The 24147-nt window shown below is 46.0% G+C and overlaps 4 protein-coding genes across 6 annotated transcripts; 1 reads left to right on the forward strand and 3 right to left on the reverse strand.

Annotated features, from left to right (window-relative positions):
- The first annotated feature begins 8783 nt into the window (after positions 1 to 8783).
- LOC127756691 (probable calcium-binding protein CML36) lies at positions 8784 to 9602 on the forward strand. The gene has a single exon (XM_052282055.1). It carries the CDS (start codon positions 8832 to 8834, stop codon positions 9417 to 9419), a length of 588 nt encoding a protein of 195 aa, XP_052138015.1. The 5' UTR covers positions 8784 to 8831; the 3' UTR covers positions 9420 to 9602.
- Positions 9603 to 11098: 1496 nt separating this feature from the next.
- On the reverse strand, positions 11099 to 13089 carry LOC127756690 (scarecrow-like protein 3). Its single transcript, XM_052282054.1, has one exon. It carries the CDS (start codon positions 12762 to 12764, stop codon positions 11286 to 11288), a length of 1479 nt encoding a protein of 492 aa, XP_052138014.1. The 5' UTR covers positions 12765 to 13089; the 3' UTR covers positions 11099 to 11285.
- A 378-nt stretch (positions 13090 to 13467) lies between these two features.
- On the reverse strand, positions 13468 to 17116 carry LOC127756519 (scarecrow-like protein 3). 3 transcript variants are annotated; one of them, XM_052281863.1, is made up of 2 exons: positions 15459 to 16858; positions 13468 to 14822 (listed from the first exon to the last, which is right to left on the reverse strand). In XM_052281863.1, exons 1-2 carry the CDS (start codon positions 15834 to 15836, stop codon positions 13821 to 13823), a joined length of 1380 nt encoding a protein of 459 aa, XP_052137823.1. In that variant the 5' UTR covers positions 15837 to 16858; the 3' UTR covers positions 13468 to 13820. The 3 variants fall into 3 exon arrangements, with proteins under 3 accessions (XP_052137823.1, XP_052137821.1, XP_052137822.1); XM_052281861.1 differs by lacking the exon at positions 15459 to 16858 and adding an exon at positions 16867 to 17116 and having other exon boundaries at positions 13469 to 14834; XM_052281862.1 differs by lacking the exon at positions 15459 to 16858 and adding an exon at positions 16867 to 17116 and having other exon boundaries at positions 13470 to 14822.
- A 378-nt stretch (positions 17117 to 17494) lies between these two features.
- LOC127757342 (scarecrow-like protein 3) lies at positions 17495 to 19033 on the reverse strand. The gene has a single exon (XM_052282849.1). It carries the CDS (start codon positions 19031 to 19033, stop codon positions 17495 to 17497), a length of 1539 nt encoding a protein of 512 aa, XP_052138809.1.
- Positions 19034 to 24147: the final 5114 nt, after the last annotated feature.

The following is a 24147-nucleotide window of genomic DNA, read 5'->3' on the forward strand; positions in this document are numbered from 1 at the left end:
GAAAAGTGAATGCAGAACACCAAGGACTAATGGTTGTTGGTGTTGTGATGCTGTGATTCTGTGAATATGTGGGAGCGTAAAGTGCAAATATATAGGCGAGGAGAGACAGATTCGGAAGTCAATAGAACATGAATAGTGTTCAAACTGGCAGTGACATTTTGACATTAACTATCTTGTTAGCATCTCTTAAGTGTTTTCATATGAGTCTCCCTTTCTTTTGTCAATGCACGTGATGATCAACTTGAGCTTACAAGAATTTATTAATTCTTCTGAGGATCAAATTGTATCATGTCATCAATCAGTGAGTTTAGCTCTTAATAGGGGGTATTACCGCCCCTTTTCTTAGCGAGGATGACACATGTGAGAACGTACTATACTGATTAGAAGATACCTTTAGAATCTTGTCCTGAGAAATATGGATCAAAAATGATAAAGACAGCGTGTTATATATTGTCAACATAAAACACCAAACTGGGTGATTGTTAGTTTAGCAGTAATATCAGTTTCTAGTTTGATTACATAGACCGATTCATGGATTTGAGAGTGAGAAAATAACTGCAGATTGCATAGTGTTGCATTCAAGAGATGCATGGTTGCTAAGCGCAAGAATAGCTTATAATAACTGATTTTGCACAGAAAAAGATCTGGTATACTCTGTAACAAAACTTGAGCGATTTTGGGGCAGAGATTGAGACCTCAGTGCTGGAAAGGAGCTCCGGCCTACGTACGGCCTGTACAAATTGGCCCAGACGGGACTGCGGCCTCGGTGCTGCCCATAAGGATTGGCCCAGACTCCAGAACAGGGTTACGGCACTGGAAATAAGTCTATTTATATCCCTCAACTCATTTACGTGGTTGAATCGCATTCCTCAACCACAACACCGAGTATAACCCGTCCACCAAATCCCAAAACCATTGCAAATTGACTCCTAAGATGGTTTCGAAGGCAGTTTTGTCCCACATGGCATATTTGACCCCGTTGACTTGCTGAGTCAGCTTGTGAAACCCACATGTCAGAGACAAGAATAAAAATGAAAATGGTGGGGCCCACTGTTGCCCACCGCCGTCGCAAGCGTTCCCCACACATTGCCTTCGCCGCCTCTACCACATCGCATTCGCCGCATTTCCCCCTCCAATCCCGCAATACGCCACCGCCGTCGCTGGTCGATGCCCCCTCCTCCCCCGTCGCTGCCGTAGCAGCAATCGAGGATGACGTCGGCGGTAGCAGTAGGCAGTGCCAATCCTCCACCCCACGTGCCAAAACCCTAGTAGCACCCTACGCGGCGGCCACCTCCTCCTCCCGCTCATGCCAGCCGTCACCGACGTCTCTTGCTGCGGCTTCGTGGAATCAGTTCGTTCACTGCCGTAGCACACGTCGATGCCACCAATGCCGTGGGCCACCGTCGGCCATCCATATGTGTTGCTGTGCAGACGGAGGTGCAGGAGGAAGAGGGCGACGGGAGCATGATCCGGTCCAACTCCCCCATCTCCCGTTACATCGTCCTCTCCTTCCTCAACTCCGGTCACTACTCACTAGTCACTACTCCATCCTCTTTTCTTCTCGACGGCTGGCAGCAGGGTGGGGTGGTGACCAACGAGCTGGTCGGCTAGAGGAGCGAGAGAAGGGCCTAGAGAAGAAAAGGAGGAGGCGAGGCCAAGCCCCAGGATAAGGTTGCCCATGGTGGCGACGGGGGCGGCTGCTGCGGCGGGAGGGAAGGGGAAAGGGGAGGGGGGAATGCGGCGACGGCAATGCCGGAGAGGCAGGGAAGGCGATGTGCGCAACGGCGGTGGGCATTGACAGTGGACCCTACTGTTTTCACTTTTATCCTTGTCTATGACATGTGGGTCCCACAAGCTGACTCAGCAAGTCAACGGGTCAAAGATATCACGTAGGACAAAACTGCCTCCGAAACCATGTGGGGAGTTAATTTGCAGTGGTTTTGGGAGTTGGAGGATAAGTTATACCCGGTTTTGCGGTTAAGGGATACGATTTTCAACCAGGGACATGACTTAAGGGAGGTATAATAGACTTATTTCAAACGGACTACGTGCGGCCCATATATGTTGGTCGGGAACGTGATTATAGACTACGTGAGGCCCATATAATCTGGGCCGGAACAGAAAGCTAGCCCAGATATGACGGTGAGCGAGCGGCGAGAGCGAGAAGACGCCGCCGCTGTGAACGAGAGAGGATGAGGTTGGCGCGCGGTACGCACTTCGCCATGGAGGAGCATGAGTTTCCAAACCACCTCTCATCATCTCATGCCAACACGTCAGTCAGTCATCAGACTGAGCGATTTTTTTTTGGCAGCCGTACGTCGATCGAGCGATGCATGCGAAGTTTCTTGGTGCCTTCCCGATCAACCAAATCCATCTCGTTCACGTATGCATTCCGGTCGTCGGCACGTTAAGTTTGATAATAATGTTCACATTGTACATACGACTTACCCAATCACGTACCTTAGTTAATTACGCCCTCCGTCCCAAAATAAATACAGTTTTACACTATTCACGTTCGACGTTTGACCGTTCGTCTTATTTGAAAATTTTTATGATTAGTATTTTTATTGCTATTAGATGATAAAACATGAATAGTACTTTATGTGTGACTAAATATTTTTAAACAAATTTTCAAATAAGACGGATGGTCAAACGTTGGGCACGGATATCTATGGCTGCACTTATTTTGGTACGGAGGTAGTAACACGTATTGTACGTGTGGTGTGTGCCCCCGTGGTAATGTTGATGTTGATTGCTGTTGCTGCCGACATGCCATGCATGCGTACGTGTTGAAGTCGTGAACACAGCCGAAAATCCAAGCTGCGAGATCGACAAATTAAACTCTCTCAAGTTGCATGCAGATCAATTTGTTACTTACCTGTTGCAATCGAAAGTGTTTTTTTTCGAGAGTGAATATTTCCTCGTTTTATTTATATAATCTAAATAATTGTAAATAAAATTAAATGAATTGGCAAGATGTGTTATATCACTCCACAGGTTTAAACTTTTGACTTACACAAATTCAAAAAATAACAAATATGATATATTAGATTATACATACATGTATAAGTCGCGTTATAGTTGAATGATATATTATATATTAATCTATTTTACTATATATATTTTCAATATTTCTACTGATATTTTTAACGACAAGAAAAAACGATGGAACATTCCTCCATTCCTCCCATAGACAAAAGACACTCCCAGTGCAATCCTCTTCCTTATTTTAGATTGATCATCGTTCTATTGTATTTGTGACATTATATAAGATGTTATATGATATAATGATACAATTTCATTTTCATACATACTTCCTCTATCTCAAAATATTATAACTTCTAATCTAAAGTTTAATTTTTATCACAAATATAACAATCTAGTACGGTGTAAAAGAATATTTTTACTACTAAAACTACCCATTCTATTCCTTTTGTTTACTATAACCCTAACTAGTCTTGACTAGTAATATGCCCGTGCTAAACGCTATGGTGCAATTCAATTTATCTTTAAGAACTTTTAAGATTTCACGGTAGCAAAGAAATCTGTGGATTGCAACACAAATATATATTAATGAGCTCAAATATATTAGTATATATTATATCACACGGCACACACATGTACACATAGTTGAAATGATAATTTCCTAAAAACAAAATTCCACCATGTAATTTCTCTAGTCCCTCTAAAAATTCGGCCATTTACTCTAATCTCCTTACAACATAGACGCTAAAACGACAAGGCTAATAGTTAGGATTGACTTCTTAGTTCAATAACCATACAACGGACAATGTGACATCACACAAGCATATGTATGTACAATCATAATTTTACAATCTCAAACAATCATTCGTGTCTATATGCACGTTGATAATTCATTGAACATGATATGTCTACACAAATATGTTGCCGGATTCAACAAAATTCCTTGCACCAAAAGCTATACAGTACCCAAGCACACCATAATTGACAAAGGGACAGAGCCGTCAACTTGAACTACAGCAGTTAGGAAATTTCTCTGATCCAATGTATATAATATAAACCGGCACATTTACAAATCATCTTGGTAGGGTTACTATGCGAGCCGACCGGCTCGGTATCCAACCCTAGTTACCATTGTTAGCTTAAAATATTTTTTATCAAATAGATCTATCATCGATAGTTTTTTTTTCTAGCGAACTGAATGCGATTGATTCTCGTTGCAGTACCTCTCAAACAATTTTGTTTGACAATAATGGAGAGAAATTGGTGCAACTACAACTCCTTCAACTCCCTGCTATTGTATATGAAGGCCATCCAAGTTATGTTATCAGGCTTATCAGACTCCCGATGAATACAAAGAAGTTAAAATCACAGCGAATTTTCAGACACAAAACCACCTCAGAAACGACCATAAAATAATATGGTCAACAACAACCTTGCTCCAATTCAGAACTCGTCAAAATCAAAAGCCTTCAAATGATCTTCAACAATACATTTAATGAACACAAGGGATAAAATAACAGATATTAGTATAACTTGTGCCAATGGATAAAATCTGCGCATGATAAATAATGAGTGCCTACATATACAACAAACTAATGATGTCACTATAACAGTATCTGTTAGCATTTCCATCACAGCCCATTAATTCGCAAGAACTCTCCATGCTTTACACCAACACAAACATCACTAAATAAAGCTTTCGAAGAGAACAGGTGTGCGCTAACTGAACCCTAGCATCAAACACAAAACCCTAAAAGAAAAAAGGAAAAAGAATCACCCAGTTTGGCAACTTCATTGCTGCAGAGAAAATTATTATTTTCAGGTGCCGTTACTTGACACATTTGCTTCTTTTTCTTGCAGATCAACAATTAATTCAAAAGAGTCTTGTGTTTCGGCTGGGCATTTCGAGTCTTCTTTTAATCTCACGATGAAGTACAGTGAGTAAATTGATACACACTTTGTAAAGATCATTATCAGATTTGTGCAACCTATAATAAAAAAAAGCTTTATTTACCATTATGTTACTGCAATATCAAACTCTCAACCTCTTATGCCATACTGAATTGGCATCAATAAATTGACCCAGCAGTGGACATTCTCAAATTCTCACATTGACATTCAATTATCACATTCAATATTGATTCACAATCTGAATTCACGTCAATTTACAATCTCAATCTCAATCTTAGCTAACTATAGCTTTTCTTTTCTAGAGCACCATATTTCATCCACCTAATATAATACAGACCATATTTACAATTACAATTCACAATTATATCAATACAGGACAAAAATATATTGCACAATGAAGGGTAAGGGAGAAGATATCGAACCAAAGGCAAGACAATATGGCAGAGGAAGATATCACTATTATTATTCTGCTTATAATCACGCTTCTTTTGATTGATTGTTGATCAGTGACCAGTTGTGTTAAAAATCAACCTGGAATAGTTTGTCACCGTAGAAATGTACAATTATTATTTGTCTATCACAGTATAAATGTACAATTGTTGTCACACTGCCTTCAAAACAAATCAATCATTACACTACGGTAATATAATAATGGCAATGCCCACTTTTTAACCATGTGCTGCAATGGGAATGAAATATGTACCTTGCACGGGTGGCTGATGCAATTTCAATACATCGCGCGGGTATCCAGCATTTTAGCCTCCACTTGCATGCACGCTACGATCGCCTTCCCTCGCGCTATCCAGTAAACAACAATTTTTCCACCAAACATGTTTAAATTTATATGGGACAACATATCTGTAGCATGTAGCGTCCAAATTGATCAAACGCAGTGGTATAGCTATATTGGATCCTGGAACTGCAACGAAGAACAGAATTGCACTTACCATGGCTTAGGGCGCGTTCCTTGAAGAACAGAAAATTAAACTTACCATGGCTTTGCCCGCATTTGGATAGGGATTTTTTTCCAGCACTCAACACAAGATAAGCCATTAATATACAATTAATTAAGTATTAATTATTTGAAACTTGAAATAGTTTGTTTGATTATTCAAAAAATTTCTGTATGAGATATTTTTTTAAAAAATATATATTTTTTTAGTAGTTTAAAAAGCATGCTCACGATAAATGAGGGAGTTGCAAAAGCCAAATGCACTCCCCATCTCAGTCTTATTCCAAGAATCCTAGCTAGTATATAATGGTACATTAATTTCTAAATTCTAAAGTATTACCTAACCAGAGTTTTTTGAGAGAGATTATTTTGATGTAAACAAACATAACATCCTGTAAACCTGAATAATCAAGGCTCTACAAACTACAAATTGAAAAAGAAAAAGGAAAAAAAAGTTGAACCGAATCCTGAAATTAAAATCACCTGCCATCATATATTTCATTCAACACAGCTGAACTTTTACATTAATCACTTTCGACTATACGTATTTTCTCCATCCTTTCTATTTCTGCTGAAAATAAATGCCCCTTTCCTTTCTATTTGTGCTACCAGGCTGATAGATTCATAAATCTGGGAACTCACCTGCAGATGTGAAATGGCTTCCAGATGAGCAGTAAATCCAAGCCAACACTCAATACTTCAGCAGAAATACAACTTCATCTAGTAAAAATCTCACATTGTTTTTTTGTGTGAAGTAAAAATCTTGGGTCTGTTCATCAATATGCAGAAGTAAAATTCTTGCTCTGTAGTCAGTATAAAATTATATCTATCCTATAGTTGAACAAATGGTTTTACTCATTCATCATTCATCATATCACACATCCAACGGTGTAAAATCATCTGATGAATTTGGATCAACGTCCCAAATGCGCGTGTCCCACCCCTCCCTCCGCATCCTGTCCCGCACCTCCCTCTCTGCCGCAATCGTCGCGACTCCTCCCCATCGCGCGACCGTGCGCCTCTCTCGAACACCTCCCGCTCCGATCCGATCCAGACCGGATCGCTTCCCCTCTTTCCCTCCCTCCTCGATGGCGCCACCGTCGCCGAATCACCTTCGCCGCCCACGGCTGCCGTTGGAGCGAGCGCCGTCGTCATATCCTCCTCCACCGCCGCCAGCCTCGCGATCTCCTCCGCGGCCGCTGCCGACCGGCACCGCCGCCTGCATCGCCACCCCAAGTGACGCCACCATCAAGTCGTCGTTGATCACTCGTCATCCGGTCCCCGTCGCTCCTCCTCGCCTCCACGCCGCCAACCCCTGCCGACCGTCGCGCGTGCCGGCCCGCCTCACCCTTGTGTCGCCATCGGTTCCGCCGTTCGTGCCCACCGGTCTCCATCACGCCGCCATCAAGTCATCGTCGATCACTTGCCATCTCAGACTATCTTGCTTGTCTCTGCTAACATATAATTAATGAGGTAAGATGGTAAGATAGTCTGAGACGGCAAGTGATCGACGATGACTTGATGGCGGCGCGATGGAGACCGGCGGGCACGAACGGCGGAACCGATGGCGACGCAAGGGTGAGGCGGGGCGGCACAGCGCGACGGTCGGCAGGGGTTGGCGGCGTGGAGGCGAGGAGGTGCGACGGGGACCGGATGACGAGTGATCAACGACGACTTGATGGTGGCGTCACTTGGGGTGGCGATGCAGGCGGCGGTGCCGGTCAGCAGCGGCCGCGGAGGAGATCGCGAGGCTGGCGGCGGTGGAGGAGGATATGACGACGGCGCTCGCTCCAATGACAGCCGTGGGCGGCGAAGGTGATTCGGCGCCGGTGGCGCCATCGAGGAGGGAGGGAAAGAGGGGAAGCGATCCGGTCTGGATCGGATCGGAGTGGGAGGTGTTCGAGAGAGGCGCACGGTCGCGCGATGGGGAGGAGGCGCGACGATTGCGGCAGAGATGGAGGTGCGGGAGAGGATGCGGAGGGAGGGGTGGGACACGCGCATCTGGGACGTTGATCCAAATTCATCAGATGATTTTACACCGTTGGATGTGTGATATGATGAATGATGAATGAGTAAAACCATTTGTTCAACTATAGGATAGATCTATATATAACTCACTGGTGCTCAAGGTACAACTTATTACTATATTTTAGATTGGAGGCTAATTAGTATACATATATATGATGCTACGTCCAATGGCATTCCTACAAGAAGCTTCTCGTGGTAGTCCCAGTCTCCCTGAATATCGGGTAGCTTGTCTATTTTCTGTTGTTTTAGTCATATTAACCATTATATCACTCAATAATTAGACTATAAGTATATCGAGAACCTTACTAATTTTTCACGCTGTCACATCGAATTTTTAAACACATGTATGGAGTATTAAATATAGAAAAAAAACCAATTACACATTTCGTTAGGAAATTGTGAGACAAATCTTTTAAGCCTAATTGCGCCATGATTTGATAATGTGTTGCTACAGTAAATATTTGCTAATGACATATTAATCAGGCTTAATAAATTTGTCTCGCAGTTTCCTAGCGGAATTTGTACTTTGATTTTTGTTATTAGACTATATTTAATATTTTAAATATGTGTCCGTATATCCGATGTATATGTAGGGGCAAAACTTTTTTTTGCCAACTAAACAGTCCCTCGGTTGCATTCGACGGGAAATCTGAAGTACAGTTTCGAGTTGACTCACAACTCACAAGCTAGTGGACTACGCACCATGAAGGGGTACGGTAGTCATTGTGAACTTTGGTACGATATCTCGCTCGCATGCCGTATCGTTCTCAAAGGACGTACTGAAACCTTCAAAGCCCAGCCGAATAAACAGCAGAAATGGTAGGCCCGCGCGATTCGGTTTTCCCGCGCACGAAGCTTCGTGGAAGCTCACCTTGCCTTGCTCCCCTATAATTCCTCGTCTTCCCCCTCATCTTCCTCGCCCCTTCCTCAGCTCTCGATTTCTAAAGACATCGCCATGATGAAGCTTGCGCATTTGTTCGGCTCTTCTTCTTCGTCTTCCTCCTCCAAGAAGGAGAACAAGGTGAGCAGCAAGAAGAGGAGGAGCGGCGCCAAGAGCTGCTCCTTCGGCTCCACCACGTCCTCGTCGTCGTTGGCGGCGTCATCATCCGATGATTCCGCCGCCACCACGCCGAGATCCGTGTTGCCGACGTCGGCGGCGGCGTCCTCCTCCGGCACCAAGAAGCCGGCGGCGGCGGCCGTGACGCGGGAGGACCTGGAGGTGGCCCTGCGGAGGATCGTGTCGAGCAAGGAGGAGCTGGCCGCGATGCTCGCCGAGGCGGATTACGCCGGGGAGCTCGTGCTGGAGGAGATCGCGGCCGCAGCGGCGGACGAGGGCGAGCTGAAGGAGACGTTCGCGGTGTTCGACGCCGACGGGGATGGGAGGATCTCCGCCGAGGAGCTCCGCGCCGTGCTCGCCTCGCTCGGCGACGAGCTCTGCTCCGTCGACGACTGCCGCCGCATGATCGGCGGCGTGGACACCGACGGCGACGGGTTCGTCTGCTTCGACGAGTTCGCCCGCATGATGATGTGTGGCCGCGCGTGATTATATATAGGTTATTAGGTTTTGATCGATGTACGTGATGCATGTTAATCGATCGTCTCCTGTATCTACGTGTCGTTCGTTTGCTGTTCATCGTCTGCACTGATTTCTTTTGTTCTCTTTGTACGTAGTACGAGTTTCACAGAAGAAATGAACAGAACGGTCAGTTAGGTTGTTTGTTTGCAAGATCGGTAACTTTTTTTTTTTTTTGAGAGAATCCATTACATGCCACTGAGACTTTGTCACACGTCTATGATTTACCACTGACTTTGTCACGTTGTACTATATGCCATCAACTTTTGCTTAACTTCTACGATTTACCATCGCCGTCCGGTTAGCCTCCGTTAGTACTGTATAAATTTGTCGAAATTACCAAAATACCCCTGGGACAAAAACTTCCAAAATTTGGATAAAATAATCGAAATATCATATTATAAACATAAGATTGTAAACATCCAAAATTTGGCCAAAAACTTGAAACCTGATATTTCGATTATTTTATCCAAATTTAGGAAGTTTTTATCTTAGGGGTATTTTGATCATTTCGACAAATTTGTACAGTACTAACGGAGACTAACCGGACGGCGATGGTAAATCGTAGAAGTTAAGCAAAAGTCGATGGCATATTGTAAAACGTGACAAAGTCAGTGGTAAATCATAGACTTGTGATAAAGTCAGTGACATATAATGGATTCTCTCTTTTTTTTCCGTTACTAGCTGATTTAATTTGCCCGTGCATTGCAATAGAATCAAAGGACAGATTGAGGATTGGGAATTGAAAGCGAGTACACAAGTTTCACCGATGTTCAGAGGCACACACACGTCAATGATAGAGAGTGATGTAGCTTATTCACTGCTACCACCACTGTCAACATTTAAAGTTGTATAAATTAATTATACGTAAGATGCACACACATACCATCATATACACCAGTCATTGATCTTTTTTTAACTATTAGACTTACGGTAAACACAAGCACACATATCGATCACTACATACGCAACACCATACTTCCATACTTGATCATGATTCTACCATCATATCATAGGTGCCTCCTCATATATACAACTATTGTTATGGATGTTTGTACTTTATATATGTAAATAAATACTCCATCCGTTCCATCCACCCAAAATCTCTTATATTATAGGACAGAGGGAGTATAAGTCATCCTATAATTTACTCATTAAAACAAAATTTTCTATAGAAATTTCTTAAAAAAATTAAGTAAATATATTTTTAAGTTTATTCAATCTTAGCTAATCATACGTCAATTGAGTGTTTTCTCCAAGTAAAGCCAAGCAGCTAATTGCCTGCCCGATAGGCACGTTGGAACGGGACCTTAATTAATCTTCCCCGTGGAAAACAGTTTGCATGCGTTGTACATGTTGAGCGCGCGGGAGACCGGAGACATCAGTGCGTTGCAATTGCGGGGCAACTTACCAACGGTGCATGCAATTGCAGCGAGATGCAGTGCAACTTTCCGGTCAAAAGCAAGCTAGCCCTGCACTTTTTCAGTGACAAAGACAAGAGGTCAAGCACTCAAGCTGCAGGACAAAGTGATCTATACACTGAGTTTCACTGTTCACAAACCATCTTTTATGATCCAAAGTGATCTATACTGTGAAGCATCGATCACAGTAGTATTGTCACATTAATAGTGTTATTATACACTCATACTCAACATCGCAACCAGGTTGCAAATTCAACCGTGCATCATCTTGGATGACGATGATGATGCTGGCAAAAAGCAACAATCTCCCAGTGAAAACAACACGATTAAGCTGATCAATTCAGTTCTTTCCACTCCAATTATCCAATCCAAACAAACTGTCAATTTCACACAGAGAACACATGCGCGTGCACAGCTACGACCGAGTGTGGCCGCGTCGCGACGCCGCCGGGCGCCACGCCGTGACGGCGTAGAGCGGCCTCTTGTGCCAGCAGAAGAAGAAGCCATGGCCGCCGGCGTCGTGCCTCACCTCGTACGGCCCCGCCCACCCGCAGCTCTGCAGCAGCTTCCTCGCCTCCATGGCGCCGCTGTAGCTCAGCCCCACCGACTCCATCCCGGCCGCCTCCATCCGCGCCGCCCACTGCCGCGCCCGCTCGTGCCGCTCCGTCCGCTCCGCCCCCTCGCACGCCACCACGCCGCGGATCTCCTCCCCGAGCAGCACGCGCTCCACGCGCGCGCGCTCCGCCGCCGCCGCCGCGCTCCGCTGCAGGCAGTCGAACAGCGACGCGTAGTAGTTGAGCGCCTCGTCGAACCGCTCCTGGAACGCGCCGCCGTTGTGGTTCGCCTCCTGCTCCGTCATCACCATGATCTTCGGGGACAGCGACCTCACCGCCGACAGGAAGCTCCCCAGCTTCGGCGTCGACGTCATCGGGTGCGCCGCCGTTGCTGCTGCGGGGGAGTGGGGTGACAGCGACGACACCACGGACGCGTCGGGGCTCAGCTGCAGCCGCGTGTTCAGCTCCCGCTCCAGCAGCTCGCCGAAGCTTCTCGGGCTGGAGCGCGCGATGATCTGGACCGGGGTGAGGCAGCCGGCGGCGGCGTGCCTCCTCCCGTCGTCGACGGCGAGGAGGCGGTGAAGCTGCAGCACGACGCTGACGGCGAGCGCCTCGCCGGACCTGACGCCGAGGTCGTGGCGGAGCGCGTCGAAGTCCATCTCGTCGAGCTTCGCCTCCACGGCGTTGAACTGGAACGCGATGTCGAACGCCTCCGCCTCCTTGGACAGCACCGCGGCCATGTTCGCGAGGAACTCCTTGCTGTCGTGGACGGCGGTGATGCGGAGGTGCGGCGGGCCCTCCCGGCGGCCGCGGAACGCGTGGAACAGCGCGATCCACTGCACCGGGTTCGCCGCCGGGCCGGAGAAGTCGACGAGGTGGACGAACCTCTCCCCCTCCATTGCCTCAAGAATGGCATGGTTGGTGGTCAGGTACGCGAGCTTCAGGAACGGGAGCACGTCGAACATGTGGCGGCGCGCGACAGGGACGAGGTGGGTGTCGGCGGAGTTGGCCGACGACAGCAGCGCGCGCGAGAGGCCCGGGATGAGGTTGAGCAGCTTGCGCGCGAGCGCGTCGGCGAAGACGGCGGCGAGGCGCTGGAGCGCGTGCGGCGCGTCCAGGGACGCGAGCTGCGTGATGTGCTCGAGGCAGAGGTTGGCGCGGTCGAAGGAGCCGGCGGACACCTCGGCGGCGCACTGGTAAAGCAGGCCGATCAGCCGAACGCTCTGCTGGTCATGGCTCAGCTCCTGCACCCACGACCCGTTCGACGGCGACGGCGACGGCGAGTACACCGACGACGCCGGCGATGACGTCGCCGACGACAGCATGTCGTCCTGGAACATGCCCCTGTCCGTGCAGCACAGCCTCAACTGCTACCAGTTTTCAGAGCCGTGAAGCTTATCAAGCAATGGCATCATTGGCATGTCGCCATTGTTGGGTTTGAGACAAATGTTGCAAGGTCAGGTGTTCCTGTGCGACGAAGTTGTCATGGGACGACGAAGGGACAAAGAAGAAGTGGATGCTTCTTCGGATAGAACTAAGAGATGTCGTCTGTATCTTGGTGGAATAACTAAGGAGCTTGGAATTATTCCCTTGGAACTTATCTCCAGTATTTGGATCAGATGCTATCTGACAATTTTGAGATCAATTTCTTCTGCTCCCAGTCTATTGCAGTCACGCTTTTGTTTTTTTTTTTTCTATTTGTGCTCCATGACTAAGCGATGATCAATGAAACTAATACCTCCAAAATCTGCGTTCTTAGTCCAAACAAAACCTGGTTTTGTCTGAAGTTGCAAACGTCAAAGTGTAGGTGACTGCAAGGGGGCTTTCTTGGAGCAAACGTTCGCATTTGGACCCAAGCTGTTGTTGTTCTTTTACCTCCAAACCTAATTTTCTCGTCTATTTTTGCAGGAAAAGCTAGGAATATGAGATTAATTTGCATACATAACCTTAGGAGTTTCTCAGCCTCTTAATCAGGTGCATAAACTTTGGATATGAGATTACTCTGCCAAAACTAAGTACTAGCATTTTCTAAGAAACATAATCATTTTGCACACAGAGAAAACTACAAAATGATAGGCAGTCATTCAAGGATCGATGATGAATTAAGCATCTCTGCCAATCCCATTTAGTCGGTTCCAATTTTCAAAGAGAGAAAAAACAGAACTTTCAGTTCTTTACATACTTCACACCAAAAGATATTTCTATGTCCTATACCACCCTTCTTTTTACACCAAGTGAGCTTATATTAGCATAGCTTTAGTGCAGGAGTCAAATCTTGCTGCAAACACACAATATCAGCCTGTACCTTGAGCTGCCAGACATATGCTGAACAGAGCACCCAGAGTGGGAAATTTGGATGTAGTCTGCTGCTCTAGAATTGCCACGGACAGAGAGGCCTACTGGAATGGCCATATTATTTGGCGTTGAACTAACATATGCTCTCTGCTCCCAGAGGATGAACCTCTATTTTGCCTCCATACCGAGATAGAGTAGAGATTCGTAGAACCCCAGCTCAGTAGAAGGCAGCCCCTGTCTTCTTTGTTCTGGCAATTTTTCAATCCAAAGCTCAGCAGATTCTCTTTACCCTCCCTGATGGCACTGAAGCTAAGTTGCACATTGTGAAACCCAGATTCTTCCATGTGCATTGCCCACTGGTCCAGCCTCTCGTGCCGTTCGTGCCGATGGACTCCCTCGCATACCAGTATGTTTTTTATCTCTTCCCTCAGGATCATCCTTTCCACACGTAAGCGTTCATCAGTCCTCCCTGGGTTAGCTGCAGCCACTGCATGGAAGCAGTCAAAGAGGGCAGCATAGTAGTTGAGTACCTCATTGAACCGATCACGGAACAACAGGGCATTGTGGTCTGCATCTTGCTCCATGATCACCATGATATTCGGTTTGAGCGCTCGGATGGCAGACAGTAATCTTGCCAGCAATTTTGGTGTACGAGGGGATGGTGTCTGCAGATAGTTCAGTGTGGAGGCTGGACTGCACACAGAGCTGGCCATTTGCTTAGGCTGAGTGAAGTTGGCCATTTTCTGGAGCTGAGCAATGCTGGTGGAGCTCAAATTGTCGTCAACCAAGAGGAGGCGATGCATTTGTAGAGCGCAGCTGATTGCAACTGCCACACCAAATTTTATCTGGAAGGTGCTACGGAGATTGCTGAAATCCAAGGTCTCAAGTCTGCCTATCACAGAAATAAAACGGAAGGACACCTCAAGAGATTCAGCTTTCTTAGATAGCAATGACTGCATTTCGGCCAAGAAATCGTTGTCATCATGGAGAACAGTAAGGTATAATTCAGGTGCCCCGCCAGGCCGTCCATGGAAGTCATCGAGGAGCTTAAGCCACTGCCATGGATGAGCAGCTGAGCAGGACAAGTCAACAATGTGGACAACCTGCAACTCTACCTGCGTCAGAAGATTACAAGCAAGGGTACAAATAATCTCAAATTCTCAGTAATGCTCGCTAATGCTAACCAACAATTCTGCAGGTCCTAAGTTTGTTCTTAAAGAATGTTGTGTGCAAAAGTATATCAATTTTACCTACCATGTTAAACATTAATGACCTTTCAACATAAATTGCACCTTGTAAAGTTTTAAAGTTATAATGTGAAAGTTTTAAAATGGAACATAAATTGCTCTTTACTTTGATCTCCAAAATATTCTGCATGTTTTCAGGAAGAAATTTTAACAAATCTACACTACCCAGCATTATTAGAAAAGTAGAAAGGAACAGTATCAACTCTAGTTCTTGCATCAATACTGACAAACATTGATGTTCTGGGAAGTCAGCATGCTATAGAGTTTATATGCCTTGGAAAGGAGAATTATATTTCTTGTTATTCTAGCACCATGCTAAATTGATAATTAAATAAATAGCCGAAAAAAGAAGACTTCATCCAAATTAAGCAGGTGAAAAAAAAATACATGCTTCAATCACAAAGTAATGACAGATCCCAATGTATTGGGTGAACTGCATATCTATTGAAAACATTTTTTTTTCCTAAAAGCACATTCAAATCATACTATGACCTTTTCATCCTCCATTGCCTCCATAATGGCCCGGTTGATAGTGACAAAACCGGTGCTTAGGTAGGGGTTCAGCTTGAAGAAGTTGTGGCGGGCAGCCCGGAGGGTTGACTTCTCAAAGTAATCAGATGGATCGATAAGGGCACCATAAAGGCCCTGAATGGAGGAGAGAAGGCGGTGATCTAGGCTGTCAACAATGATCTTGGATAGGTGCTGCAATGGCCCGTCAGCTATGGTGAGCATTCTGATCTTCTTAAAGCTGAAGTCAGCCTTCTCAAAAGATCCCTCAGTTACATGGGAAGCACACTCATGCAAGAGAGGGACGAGCTGTGCTAAGTGATCCACCATACCCTGATCTTGCACCCATAGCCCATGCATCATTTTATTTTCTGCTCTCTAGGAAAGGATTGGCGTGGTCAAGTAGGAAGTATTGTTTGGCTGAGTTTGCTGGAGTAACTCCGATTTTATGCACAGCTACATATGTGATACGTAGGGAAAGCACTCTAACTCATGTCTTTAACTGATAGAACAAAATAAAGATTTTTGGTTTTATATAGAATTACATTAGGCAATTTGGAAGGATTCACGGTATAGGCAAAGTTTTACATGTTGGCATGTCCGCAACGAAAGGAATACTATAGGAATATTCAGTTTGTTCCGTTTGGATTTGTCCCTTTGGTTTCTTCATATCCACCAGGTAGCAACTGACAAACATTGGGGTCAATCTCGTTGGACTATGGAATACTACTATGCATGGAACTTTTGGCAAGCTTATCAGATTATGGTTCTTTAAAAAAATTAATATACAAAGAAGAGATGTGGATCATGTGGTACCTACTTAGAATGAGAAAATATATGCAGTACATACTGTTAAGTGATACTAATATCTTAGCAATTTTTATGCGGTTAGCATCCTTATTTGCTAAGTAACCTGTTATGGTTGGACACAAGTTCTAGCAAACCCAACTGCCCTGTTGGCCAGACCCTAAATATTTGTTGTGAACGATGATGGCTTTAACAAGGGAAGAATCACATTATATATTCTACATTTCAGCTGGGTTATATATTTTACATTTCAGGCAGATGCACATTTCATTGGTCTGTTTTTCTTGATTAGTATAACTGCATTGTGTTTCCTTTTCACTAGGGTTTAGCCGGTTAGCCGGTTTAGCATTTGATCAGAATCAAATTTTGTTAATTTGATAAAATTGGTAACGCTTAGTACCAACAGCTTAAGTGATTTCTTACTTGTTACATGGTACGAAGGCACAACCACAACCACAACATTAGCACAAAGGCACTTAGCACAGTAGCGACTAAATACTCACTTTCTTTTTCTAAATTGAAACTTACCCACAACATTTCGCATTGCAAATTTAAAGGTGCAATAAAGGAAAGGACAAATTGTTACCAGAACGTCCCTGATCCGGAGTCCGGGAGGGGAAATATGCCGGCGCCGCGGTGTCAGTGACGCGGAACCCAGAGTGCTGCTACTCCTGCACGGGTGATAGCCGCGACAGGGGAGCCGGGGTCCCGGCGCAAATACACCAAGGACTCCGCAGCCTCCCGCCTCGATCTGAAGTAGAGAAGCGAGGGCTGGCCGGTGGAGACTGGCGGACATCGCCGCCGCCGCCGCCGAACGGCCGACGCGACATGGCGGATCAGTGTGGGGACTGGGAAGAAGGAGAAGGTGGCCGAAGCCTTTGCGTATGGTTGATTGGGCCTTGGGGCTTGGAGCCCATAAGAAGTGGCCCGTCTTGACATTGTTAGATTTGGCCCAAAAATAACTGGAATTTCAAACAGATCAAAATGGCCACACTCTAATCTCAGAAAAAAAAGAGTTTGATCGTATTTTTAGATTTTTCATAGTTAATCATTTCTCCTCTCCACATAATTGCAAGTCAAGAACTCTGTGCCTCTTATACAGATTAATTAATCTCGCAAAAAATGAAAAAAAAAAGAAACAGGTTACAACTTGAAAACTAAATTACAAATGCATGCTCTTTCGTCTGGTTGGTCATCAAAGCTATGTACCGGAGTCATCGATCATCTGCCTCGGCACCGACATGTATGTACTCGCTTCTCTCTGAACCTGACCCAGCTCCTCCGCTCGCCGCCGGCCGCCATGCCGAGATCGAGTAGAGAGGCCTTGAGCTCCAGCACAGGAGGAGGCAGCCGCCGCATTCCCTGTTCTCGCAGCGTCTCAATCCGCATCGCCTCACCATGTCGTTCCCCTTCCTGATGGCGGCGTAGCTGAGCGGCACGCCGGTGAACCCGGCCATCTCCATGCGCGCTGCCCACTGCCGCAGCCGGTCGTGCCGCTCCCGCCGGTGCGCGCCATCCCGGAGTAGGACGCCCTTGATCTCCTCGCCCACCACGACGCGCTCCACCTGCGCGCGCTCGTCGGGCGACCACAGGTGCGACGCCGCCGAGGTGGTGGCGGCCGCGGCGTCGTCGAGGCTGTCGAACACGGCGGCGTAGTGGTGGAGCGCCTCGCAGAAGCGCTTCCGGAAGGAGACGCCGTTGTGGTCCGCGTCCTGCTCCGCCACCACCACGATCTTTGGTGACAGCGCGCGCACCGCCGACAGGAAGTTGGCTAGCGCCGCCGGCATCTGGAGGTGAGGGGTGGACGCCGGTGGCGAGACGAACGTCAGCGGCGTGGCAGGGCTTCGGTATGGGTCGTCGTCGTCGTCTTTGTACTGGACGCTTCCGCCGCCGCCTGTACTCGGCGGGCACGAGCTCACCGCCATCTGCTGGAGCTGCGCGATGCTCGCCATTTGGTTGAGATGGGCAGAGCGAGAGCTATACATCGCATCGTCATCAGCAGCAAGAAGACGATGAAGTTGCAGAGTGCAGCTGAAGACGAGCGCCTCGCCGGATTTTATCTCAAGGACATCTCGAAGGTTACTGAAATCCAGATCCTCGAGCTGGCCAACGACGCCATGGAACTGGAACTCCATGTCGAGCTCTTCGGCTTCGTCGGAGAGAACCTCTGCCATCTTGGCAAGCAACTCCCCGTCGTCGTGGACGACGGTGAGCCGAACGACGCGCGGCGGGCCTTCCGGGCGACGGCGAAGCTCGTGCAGGAGCTGGATCCACTGACATGGCTGGGTAAATGGACCTGACATTCCGACGACATGGACCAAGCTCTCGTTCTCCACCGCCTCGACGATGGCGCGGTTGCCGACGACGAACGCCACCTTGGGGAAGGGGCTGAGCTCAAAGAACCCGCGGCGCGCCGCCCTGACGGAACGCCGGTCGAGGTAGACGGAGGGGTCGATGAGCGCGTCGGTGATGGCCTGGACAGGGCGGAGGAGGCGCCGCGCGAGGCAATCCACCATTGCCTCGGCGAGGCGCTTCTGCGGCCCGTCGCCGGCGGCGGCGGCGGCGGCGGCGACGAGGCCCGTGGCGCGCGCGAGGCAACGCGTGGCCTTCTCCATGGGCCCAGTCTCTACGTGGGCCGCGCACTCCAACAGAGCTAGGCCCAGCTCCTCGGTTGGGCCACGGCCTTGCGTCCACGGCCCATATGGCGAGCAGAGCGACAGCTCCGGCGATGAGGAGTCCGTACCAGAGAACATGGCTAAAACGCTAACTAATTCCTCTGATAAAAATGCTAAGTAATTTAATGAGAACTTAGTTACCAGCAGCTAGTATAGTTGGATCAGGTGGTCTCAGTAGGAGCAGGGTTTCAATGTTGTGGCAGCTGTTGAATTTATAGAAGCAAAGATGCGTGCGTGTATGCTTGCCTCATTTCTTGTCATTGGATGATTAAGGTATTAGTTTGTTGCTTATAAATTATGACCTGGGTTTCAGGATTTTGGATGGACATTAGCCAAGTTGTAGCCTTGTAAGTTCATCATTTGTTTGCACTGAAGCATTTCTTGTTGGAATATACTTGTTTGTTACTCTGTTTCCAATGGATTTGGGTATCTCTTTGTCTTCTTGGTACCTGTCTAGCTCATCTACTAGGAAGAAACAGAACAGATTACTTTGTGGCCAATCTCCTTGGACTAAGGATCGAATGATATGTTTTGGAGATTTATCTAACTTTATACTAGTATGTCATTATCTAAAAAAATTTAACTATATATTTAAGCTTCTAAATGACAATATGACATAGTCCAAGACTGAACGCTGCTGGTACTGGCTGAGAGCCTGAGACAACCTAACCCAAACCCAAACGGACGGTCGGCCTGGCCCAAGAATTCTTTGTGTTCCGGCCCATCACGAATACAACCTTGTCTGCTCTGCAGCATCTACACTAGCATGCATGATATTATGATTGTATATCTTTCTGCAGATGCATTACTGGTGACTGATCATTGCTTCATTAGGCCTCGGCACTTCAAAACATGCTTAATTTTTGTCAGCTCTCCGATACATTACTACAGAGATCTCTACTGTTTCATATTGGCCGATTTGATAGGTAGGTTGTTGCAAATAATATGCATGAATAATGGACCGAGCTAGCTAGCAATAGCATTATTCAGATGAACAGCAGCAGTACTGAATTGAAGTAGTACTTTCACTAGCTAACTTTGTGCGTTCAACTAAATGAGATGTTACTTTCACTGGCCAGTAATTCATGCCGGCTCCCGGCTATAGTTGCACTAACAACTAGTAAGATTATTAATACATGCAAAAACGGCTAACGACATAATTAATAAATGTTGAGGCATGGCCGGCCAGCGCGTGGTGTTGTAGAATTGCAGGAGAAGCTACTTATCCATGACCATACATCCATATAGTCTCTATACTTTCCCAGTGTATTATACTGTACATTTTATTGCGTTGTCTGCACATGTGCTACTGTACAGTTGACATCAACCACTGTTGCTGGTCTCTCTGGCAAATAAGATGCTGAAGTAATTGAACTGAACCACCACTAATAAAAGTGTGTTGGTCTTCTGTACACTTCAACTGTGGTCAAAGTATTACCAGCATACATGCTGTTAGCTATCTTCAGGTTCAGATCGATATATAAAAATAAATAATTCTCATAGCTGCAGATTGCAGAGAGATAGCGAGCATGGAGGCATGGAGGAGCTGAGCAACTGCATGCCGGGATGCTTTGCATGGACGTATATACTTTTGCACAGACGACCGGACAAGCTTGTTAGTAGCTTGTATAGCAGCAGCTAGTAGTAGCAATTAATCAAAATACGGGACCTAACGATATGCGAATTGAAATGGAAGATCGATCTTCAGCAATCGATCACGCACAGATCGAATTCTTCGATCTTTTTCAGGCAGTGGTGTAGCCAGCTAGGTGGCACTGTGGTTCATGGACCACCTAAAAATTTAAAATTATAGTATATGTGCTAGTTAATATAATAAAAATTGTACAGTGAACCACTCTTTTAATTGATATATTATATATAGATGAACTACCTTTACTTTAAATCCTAGCTACGCCACTGTTTTCAGGCATGGGTGCTAATTAATTAGCCAGCCGTGTACGTGCATGTGAAATGTCCTGTCAGCGTGCACCAAATTGAAGATCAACTGAGAAAGTGAGAATCACCTACTATATGCAATGCAAGTATATATATCAGAGCTTCCACTGTTTGCTCAAAGCTAGAGATGGCAGGATTATAAAGCAGAAAAGAGGAAAAGAACGAGGAGAGAGATAGTAGATGATTGCTTCAAAATGTTGTCCTGTTTTCCTATATAGGAAATCAAATAAATATGCTGGCGAAACCATACACTATCAATTAATCTCCCAAACATGATTGTTCCCACATTTAATTATATATAGTTGGAGCGACACGATCGATCTGCACACCACGAATAATAATTATTTTCTTGAATAAATTAATGTTTAGAACGGAACTCTCTCCTTCATTTCCAAATGCACGTTTGAACATGGTTTATACTCTATCCGATTTTTAATATATGATGCTATTGATTTTTAGACATAGGTTTAACCATTCATTTTATTTTAAAATTTTGTGCAAACATAAAAAATATAAGTCATGCTCAAAGAAATTTTGATGATAAATCAAGTCCTAACAAATAAATGATATTTACATATATTTTCTTAATAAGACGAATGGTCAAAAATATCTCAAAAAGTTACTTAAGAATATTTTTAAATATTAAGTTGGATACATGAAAATGACAGTTCATATGAATAAATTTGTCGTAAAAAATATAAACATGATATAATAACTTTTGGGGTTTATAAAACATAATAATATTATATGTTTGTGATTTGTGCAGCGTTAATCAAAGGTGACAAGTAGGAGTACCTAATAAAAACGAACAGTGTTCAATAAAATCTGCGCGTCATATTTATTCGTGCAATAAATTGATGATAGTAACATTTTGATGGAATAAAGGAAAATGGCGCGCGACATTATTCCAGAGAACAAAAAATGGCGATGTTAATCATTTATATATGTTTTCTTTTGGTTTGGATAATCCTGGTTGTGTTCTTTTGGAGGGGTTGGGAACCCCTCCTCTCCGCACGAAAAACAGAACAATAGATTAGCACGTGATTAATTAAGTATTAGCTATAAAAAAATTTGAAAAATGGATTAATATGATTTTTTAAAGCAACTTTCCTATATAAACTTTTTGCGAAATACGTACCGTTTAGCAGTTTGAAAAGAGTGCACATGAAAAATGAGGGAGAAGAGTTGGGAACGGTGAGAAATGAACTCAACCTCGCAAGGGGGTGTTCCCAACACTTCCCTCTCGTTTTTCGCGCGCACGTTTTTCAAACTGCTAAACGGTGCGTTTTTTACAAAAAGTTTCTATACGAAAGTTGTTTAAAAAAATTCATATTGATCCATTTTTGAAAAAAAAAGCTAATACTTAATTAATCACGCGCTAATGGACTACTCCGTTTTCCGTGCGCACTATGCATGTTCCCATCCTTCCCTACCAAACACAGCCTCAACTGTTCACCAGCCCAACTGCTATATATATAACAACTGAAAGCTTTGTTTTAATTGGTATATTTTCACTTCTAAACTAAAAGTAAATAAATTTAAACTAAACTTAAATAATATGACAGATTAATTACAATTGGAATTACATATTTAAACCTTACAGCTCGGATCGAGTTTCAAACTTTGCTATCAAAATTGCTAGTCTTACCTAGAATGTATATATACTAACACTACTACAATACCGATTGTCCCGTGCGTGCGAGTCGATTTTCGCGTGCGGGTGGGCGCAGTGGCGGATCCATGCATATCCTGTGGGGTCGTCTGACCCCACAGGTTTTTGAAAAACCCCTTTAAAAACCTTGATTTTTATGTATAAATCCAGAAAACTTAGAAAAATGATCCCACTTAAATATAAACTAGTATTCATCGACCCCATAGGGTTAAATTCTTGGCTCCGCCACTAGGTGGGCTTCCCGTACGCACACAGTCGTCTGGGAAAATCGTGATTTTCGCGTGCGGATGGCACACCCACACGCGGAAACCGATTTTCGCATGCGGGCGCGGAAAAACAAAAAAATCAAAACAAATAAAAAAGAAAAAAAAACTAACCCTAATCCGCCGCCGCCGATGCCTAGCTGAGGCCCGCCGCCGTCGACCCCACGGTCGCCGGCTACGGATCCACCGCCCGCTCCTGTTGCCGGCGCCGGATCCGTAGTCGCACATTGACACACAATAGACCTCACATCAATTCCAAGAACACATATCACAAGAGCTATAAATGAACTCCAAGAACGCATCTCACAAATCACAAAGAGTCACAAACAAAGAGATCACAAATCACAAAGAGTCACAAACAAAGAAAGGAGGGGGAGAGATGGATCCGCCGGTCGCCGACACCGTCGCACCTCCTGTCGGCGGCTCCACCTCCACGCCGGCCGCTGACGACACCTCCCAACCGGTGCCGCACCTCACGCCGCCGCATGCTGTCGCTCTGCCGGATCTGCAAGGGGAGGGAGGGGAGGGGGGCGCGCCGCCGGATCCGCCGCCCCCATGCCTCCCCTCCGCCGGATCTGCAAGGCGAGGGAGGAGAGGGGGCGCGCGCCACCGCATCCACCGCCCCTATGCCTCCCCTCCGCTGGATCGGCAAGGGAAGGGAGGGGAGGGGGCGCCGTGGTCGCCCGCCGCCGCCACCACCTGCTCCCGTCGCCCGCCGCCGCCGCCTGCATGCTGTCGCCGCAGTCGAGGGAGAGGGAGGGAGGCACCGCGCGCCGGCTGCTGTCGCCACCGGCCAAGTGACGATAGCCCGACGGGAGTGGGAGGAGAGGAGAGAGGGAGGTGGGAGGAGTGGAGTGGGAGAGGGAGGTAGGAGAGAGGGAGGTAGGAGGAGAGGAGTGGGAGAGAGGGAGGTAGGGGCGGACTGAGAGCGACAGGCGCACGCGTGAGGATAAAATGGATGGGCTATTTTCGCGTACGGTTAGCTTAAGCCGCTCGCACAGGATAATGCGTTTTCCCGTGCGGGCGACAGCCCGGCACCGGTCCCCTATTTTTCCATGCGGTTCCACTTATGTACCGTATGGAAACAAAATGGGGCGGCGTCCAGGAAAATGAATCATGTAGTAGTGTAACCTAAATTGTGCTTTAAATTTGAAGGTTTGGAGGCACGGCAATGGGCAATGATATCTGATGAAAGTGTGCGGTGGTCGGATTAATGGGGAAAATGCTTTGAGGTAGCTGCAACCAAATTTAAATCTTAGAGTTTAAATTTAGAATTTATTTAGGGTTTTCTTTGTGGATTT

This window comes from Oryza glaberrima, chromosome 12 (genome assembly GCF_000147395.1).
Source record: "Oryza glaberrima chromosome 12, OglaRS2, whole genome shotgun sequence".
NCBI lineage: Eukaryota > Viridiplantae > Streptophyta > Magnoliopsida > Poales > Poaceae > Oryza > Oryza glaberrima.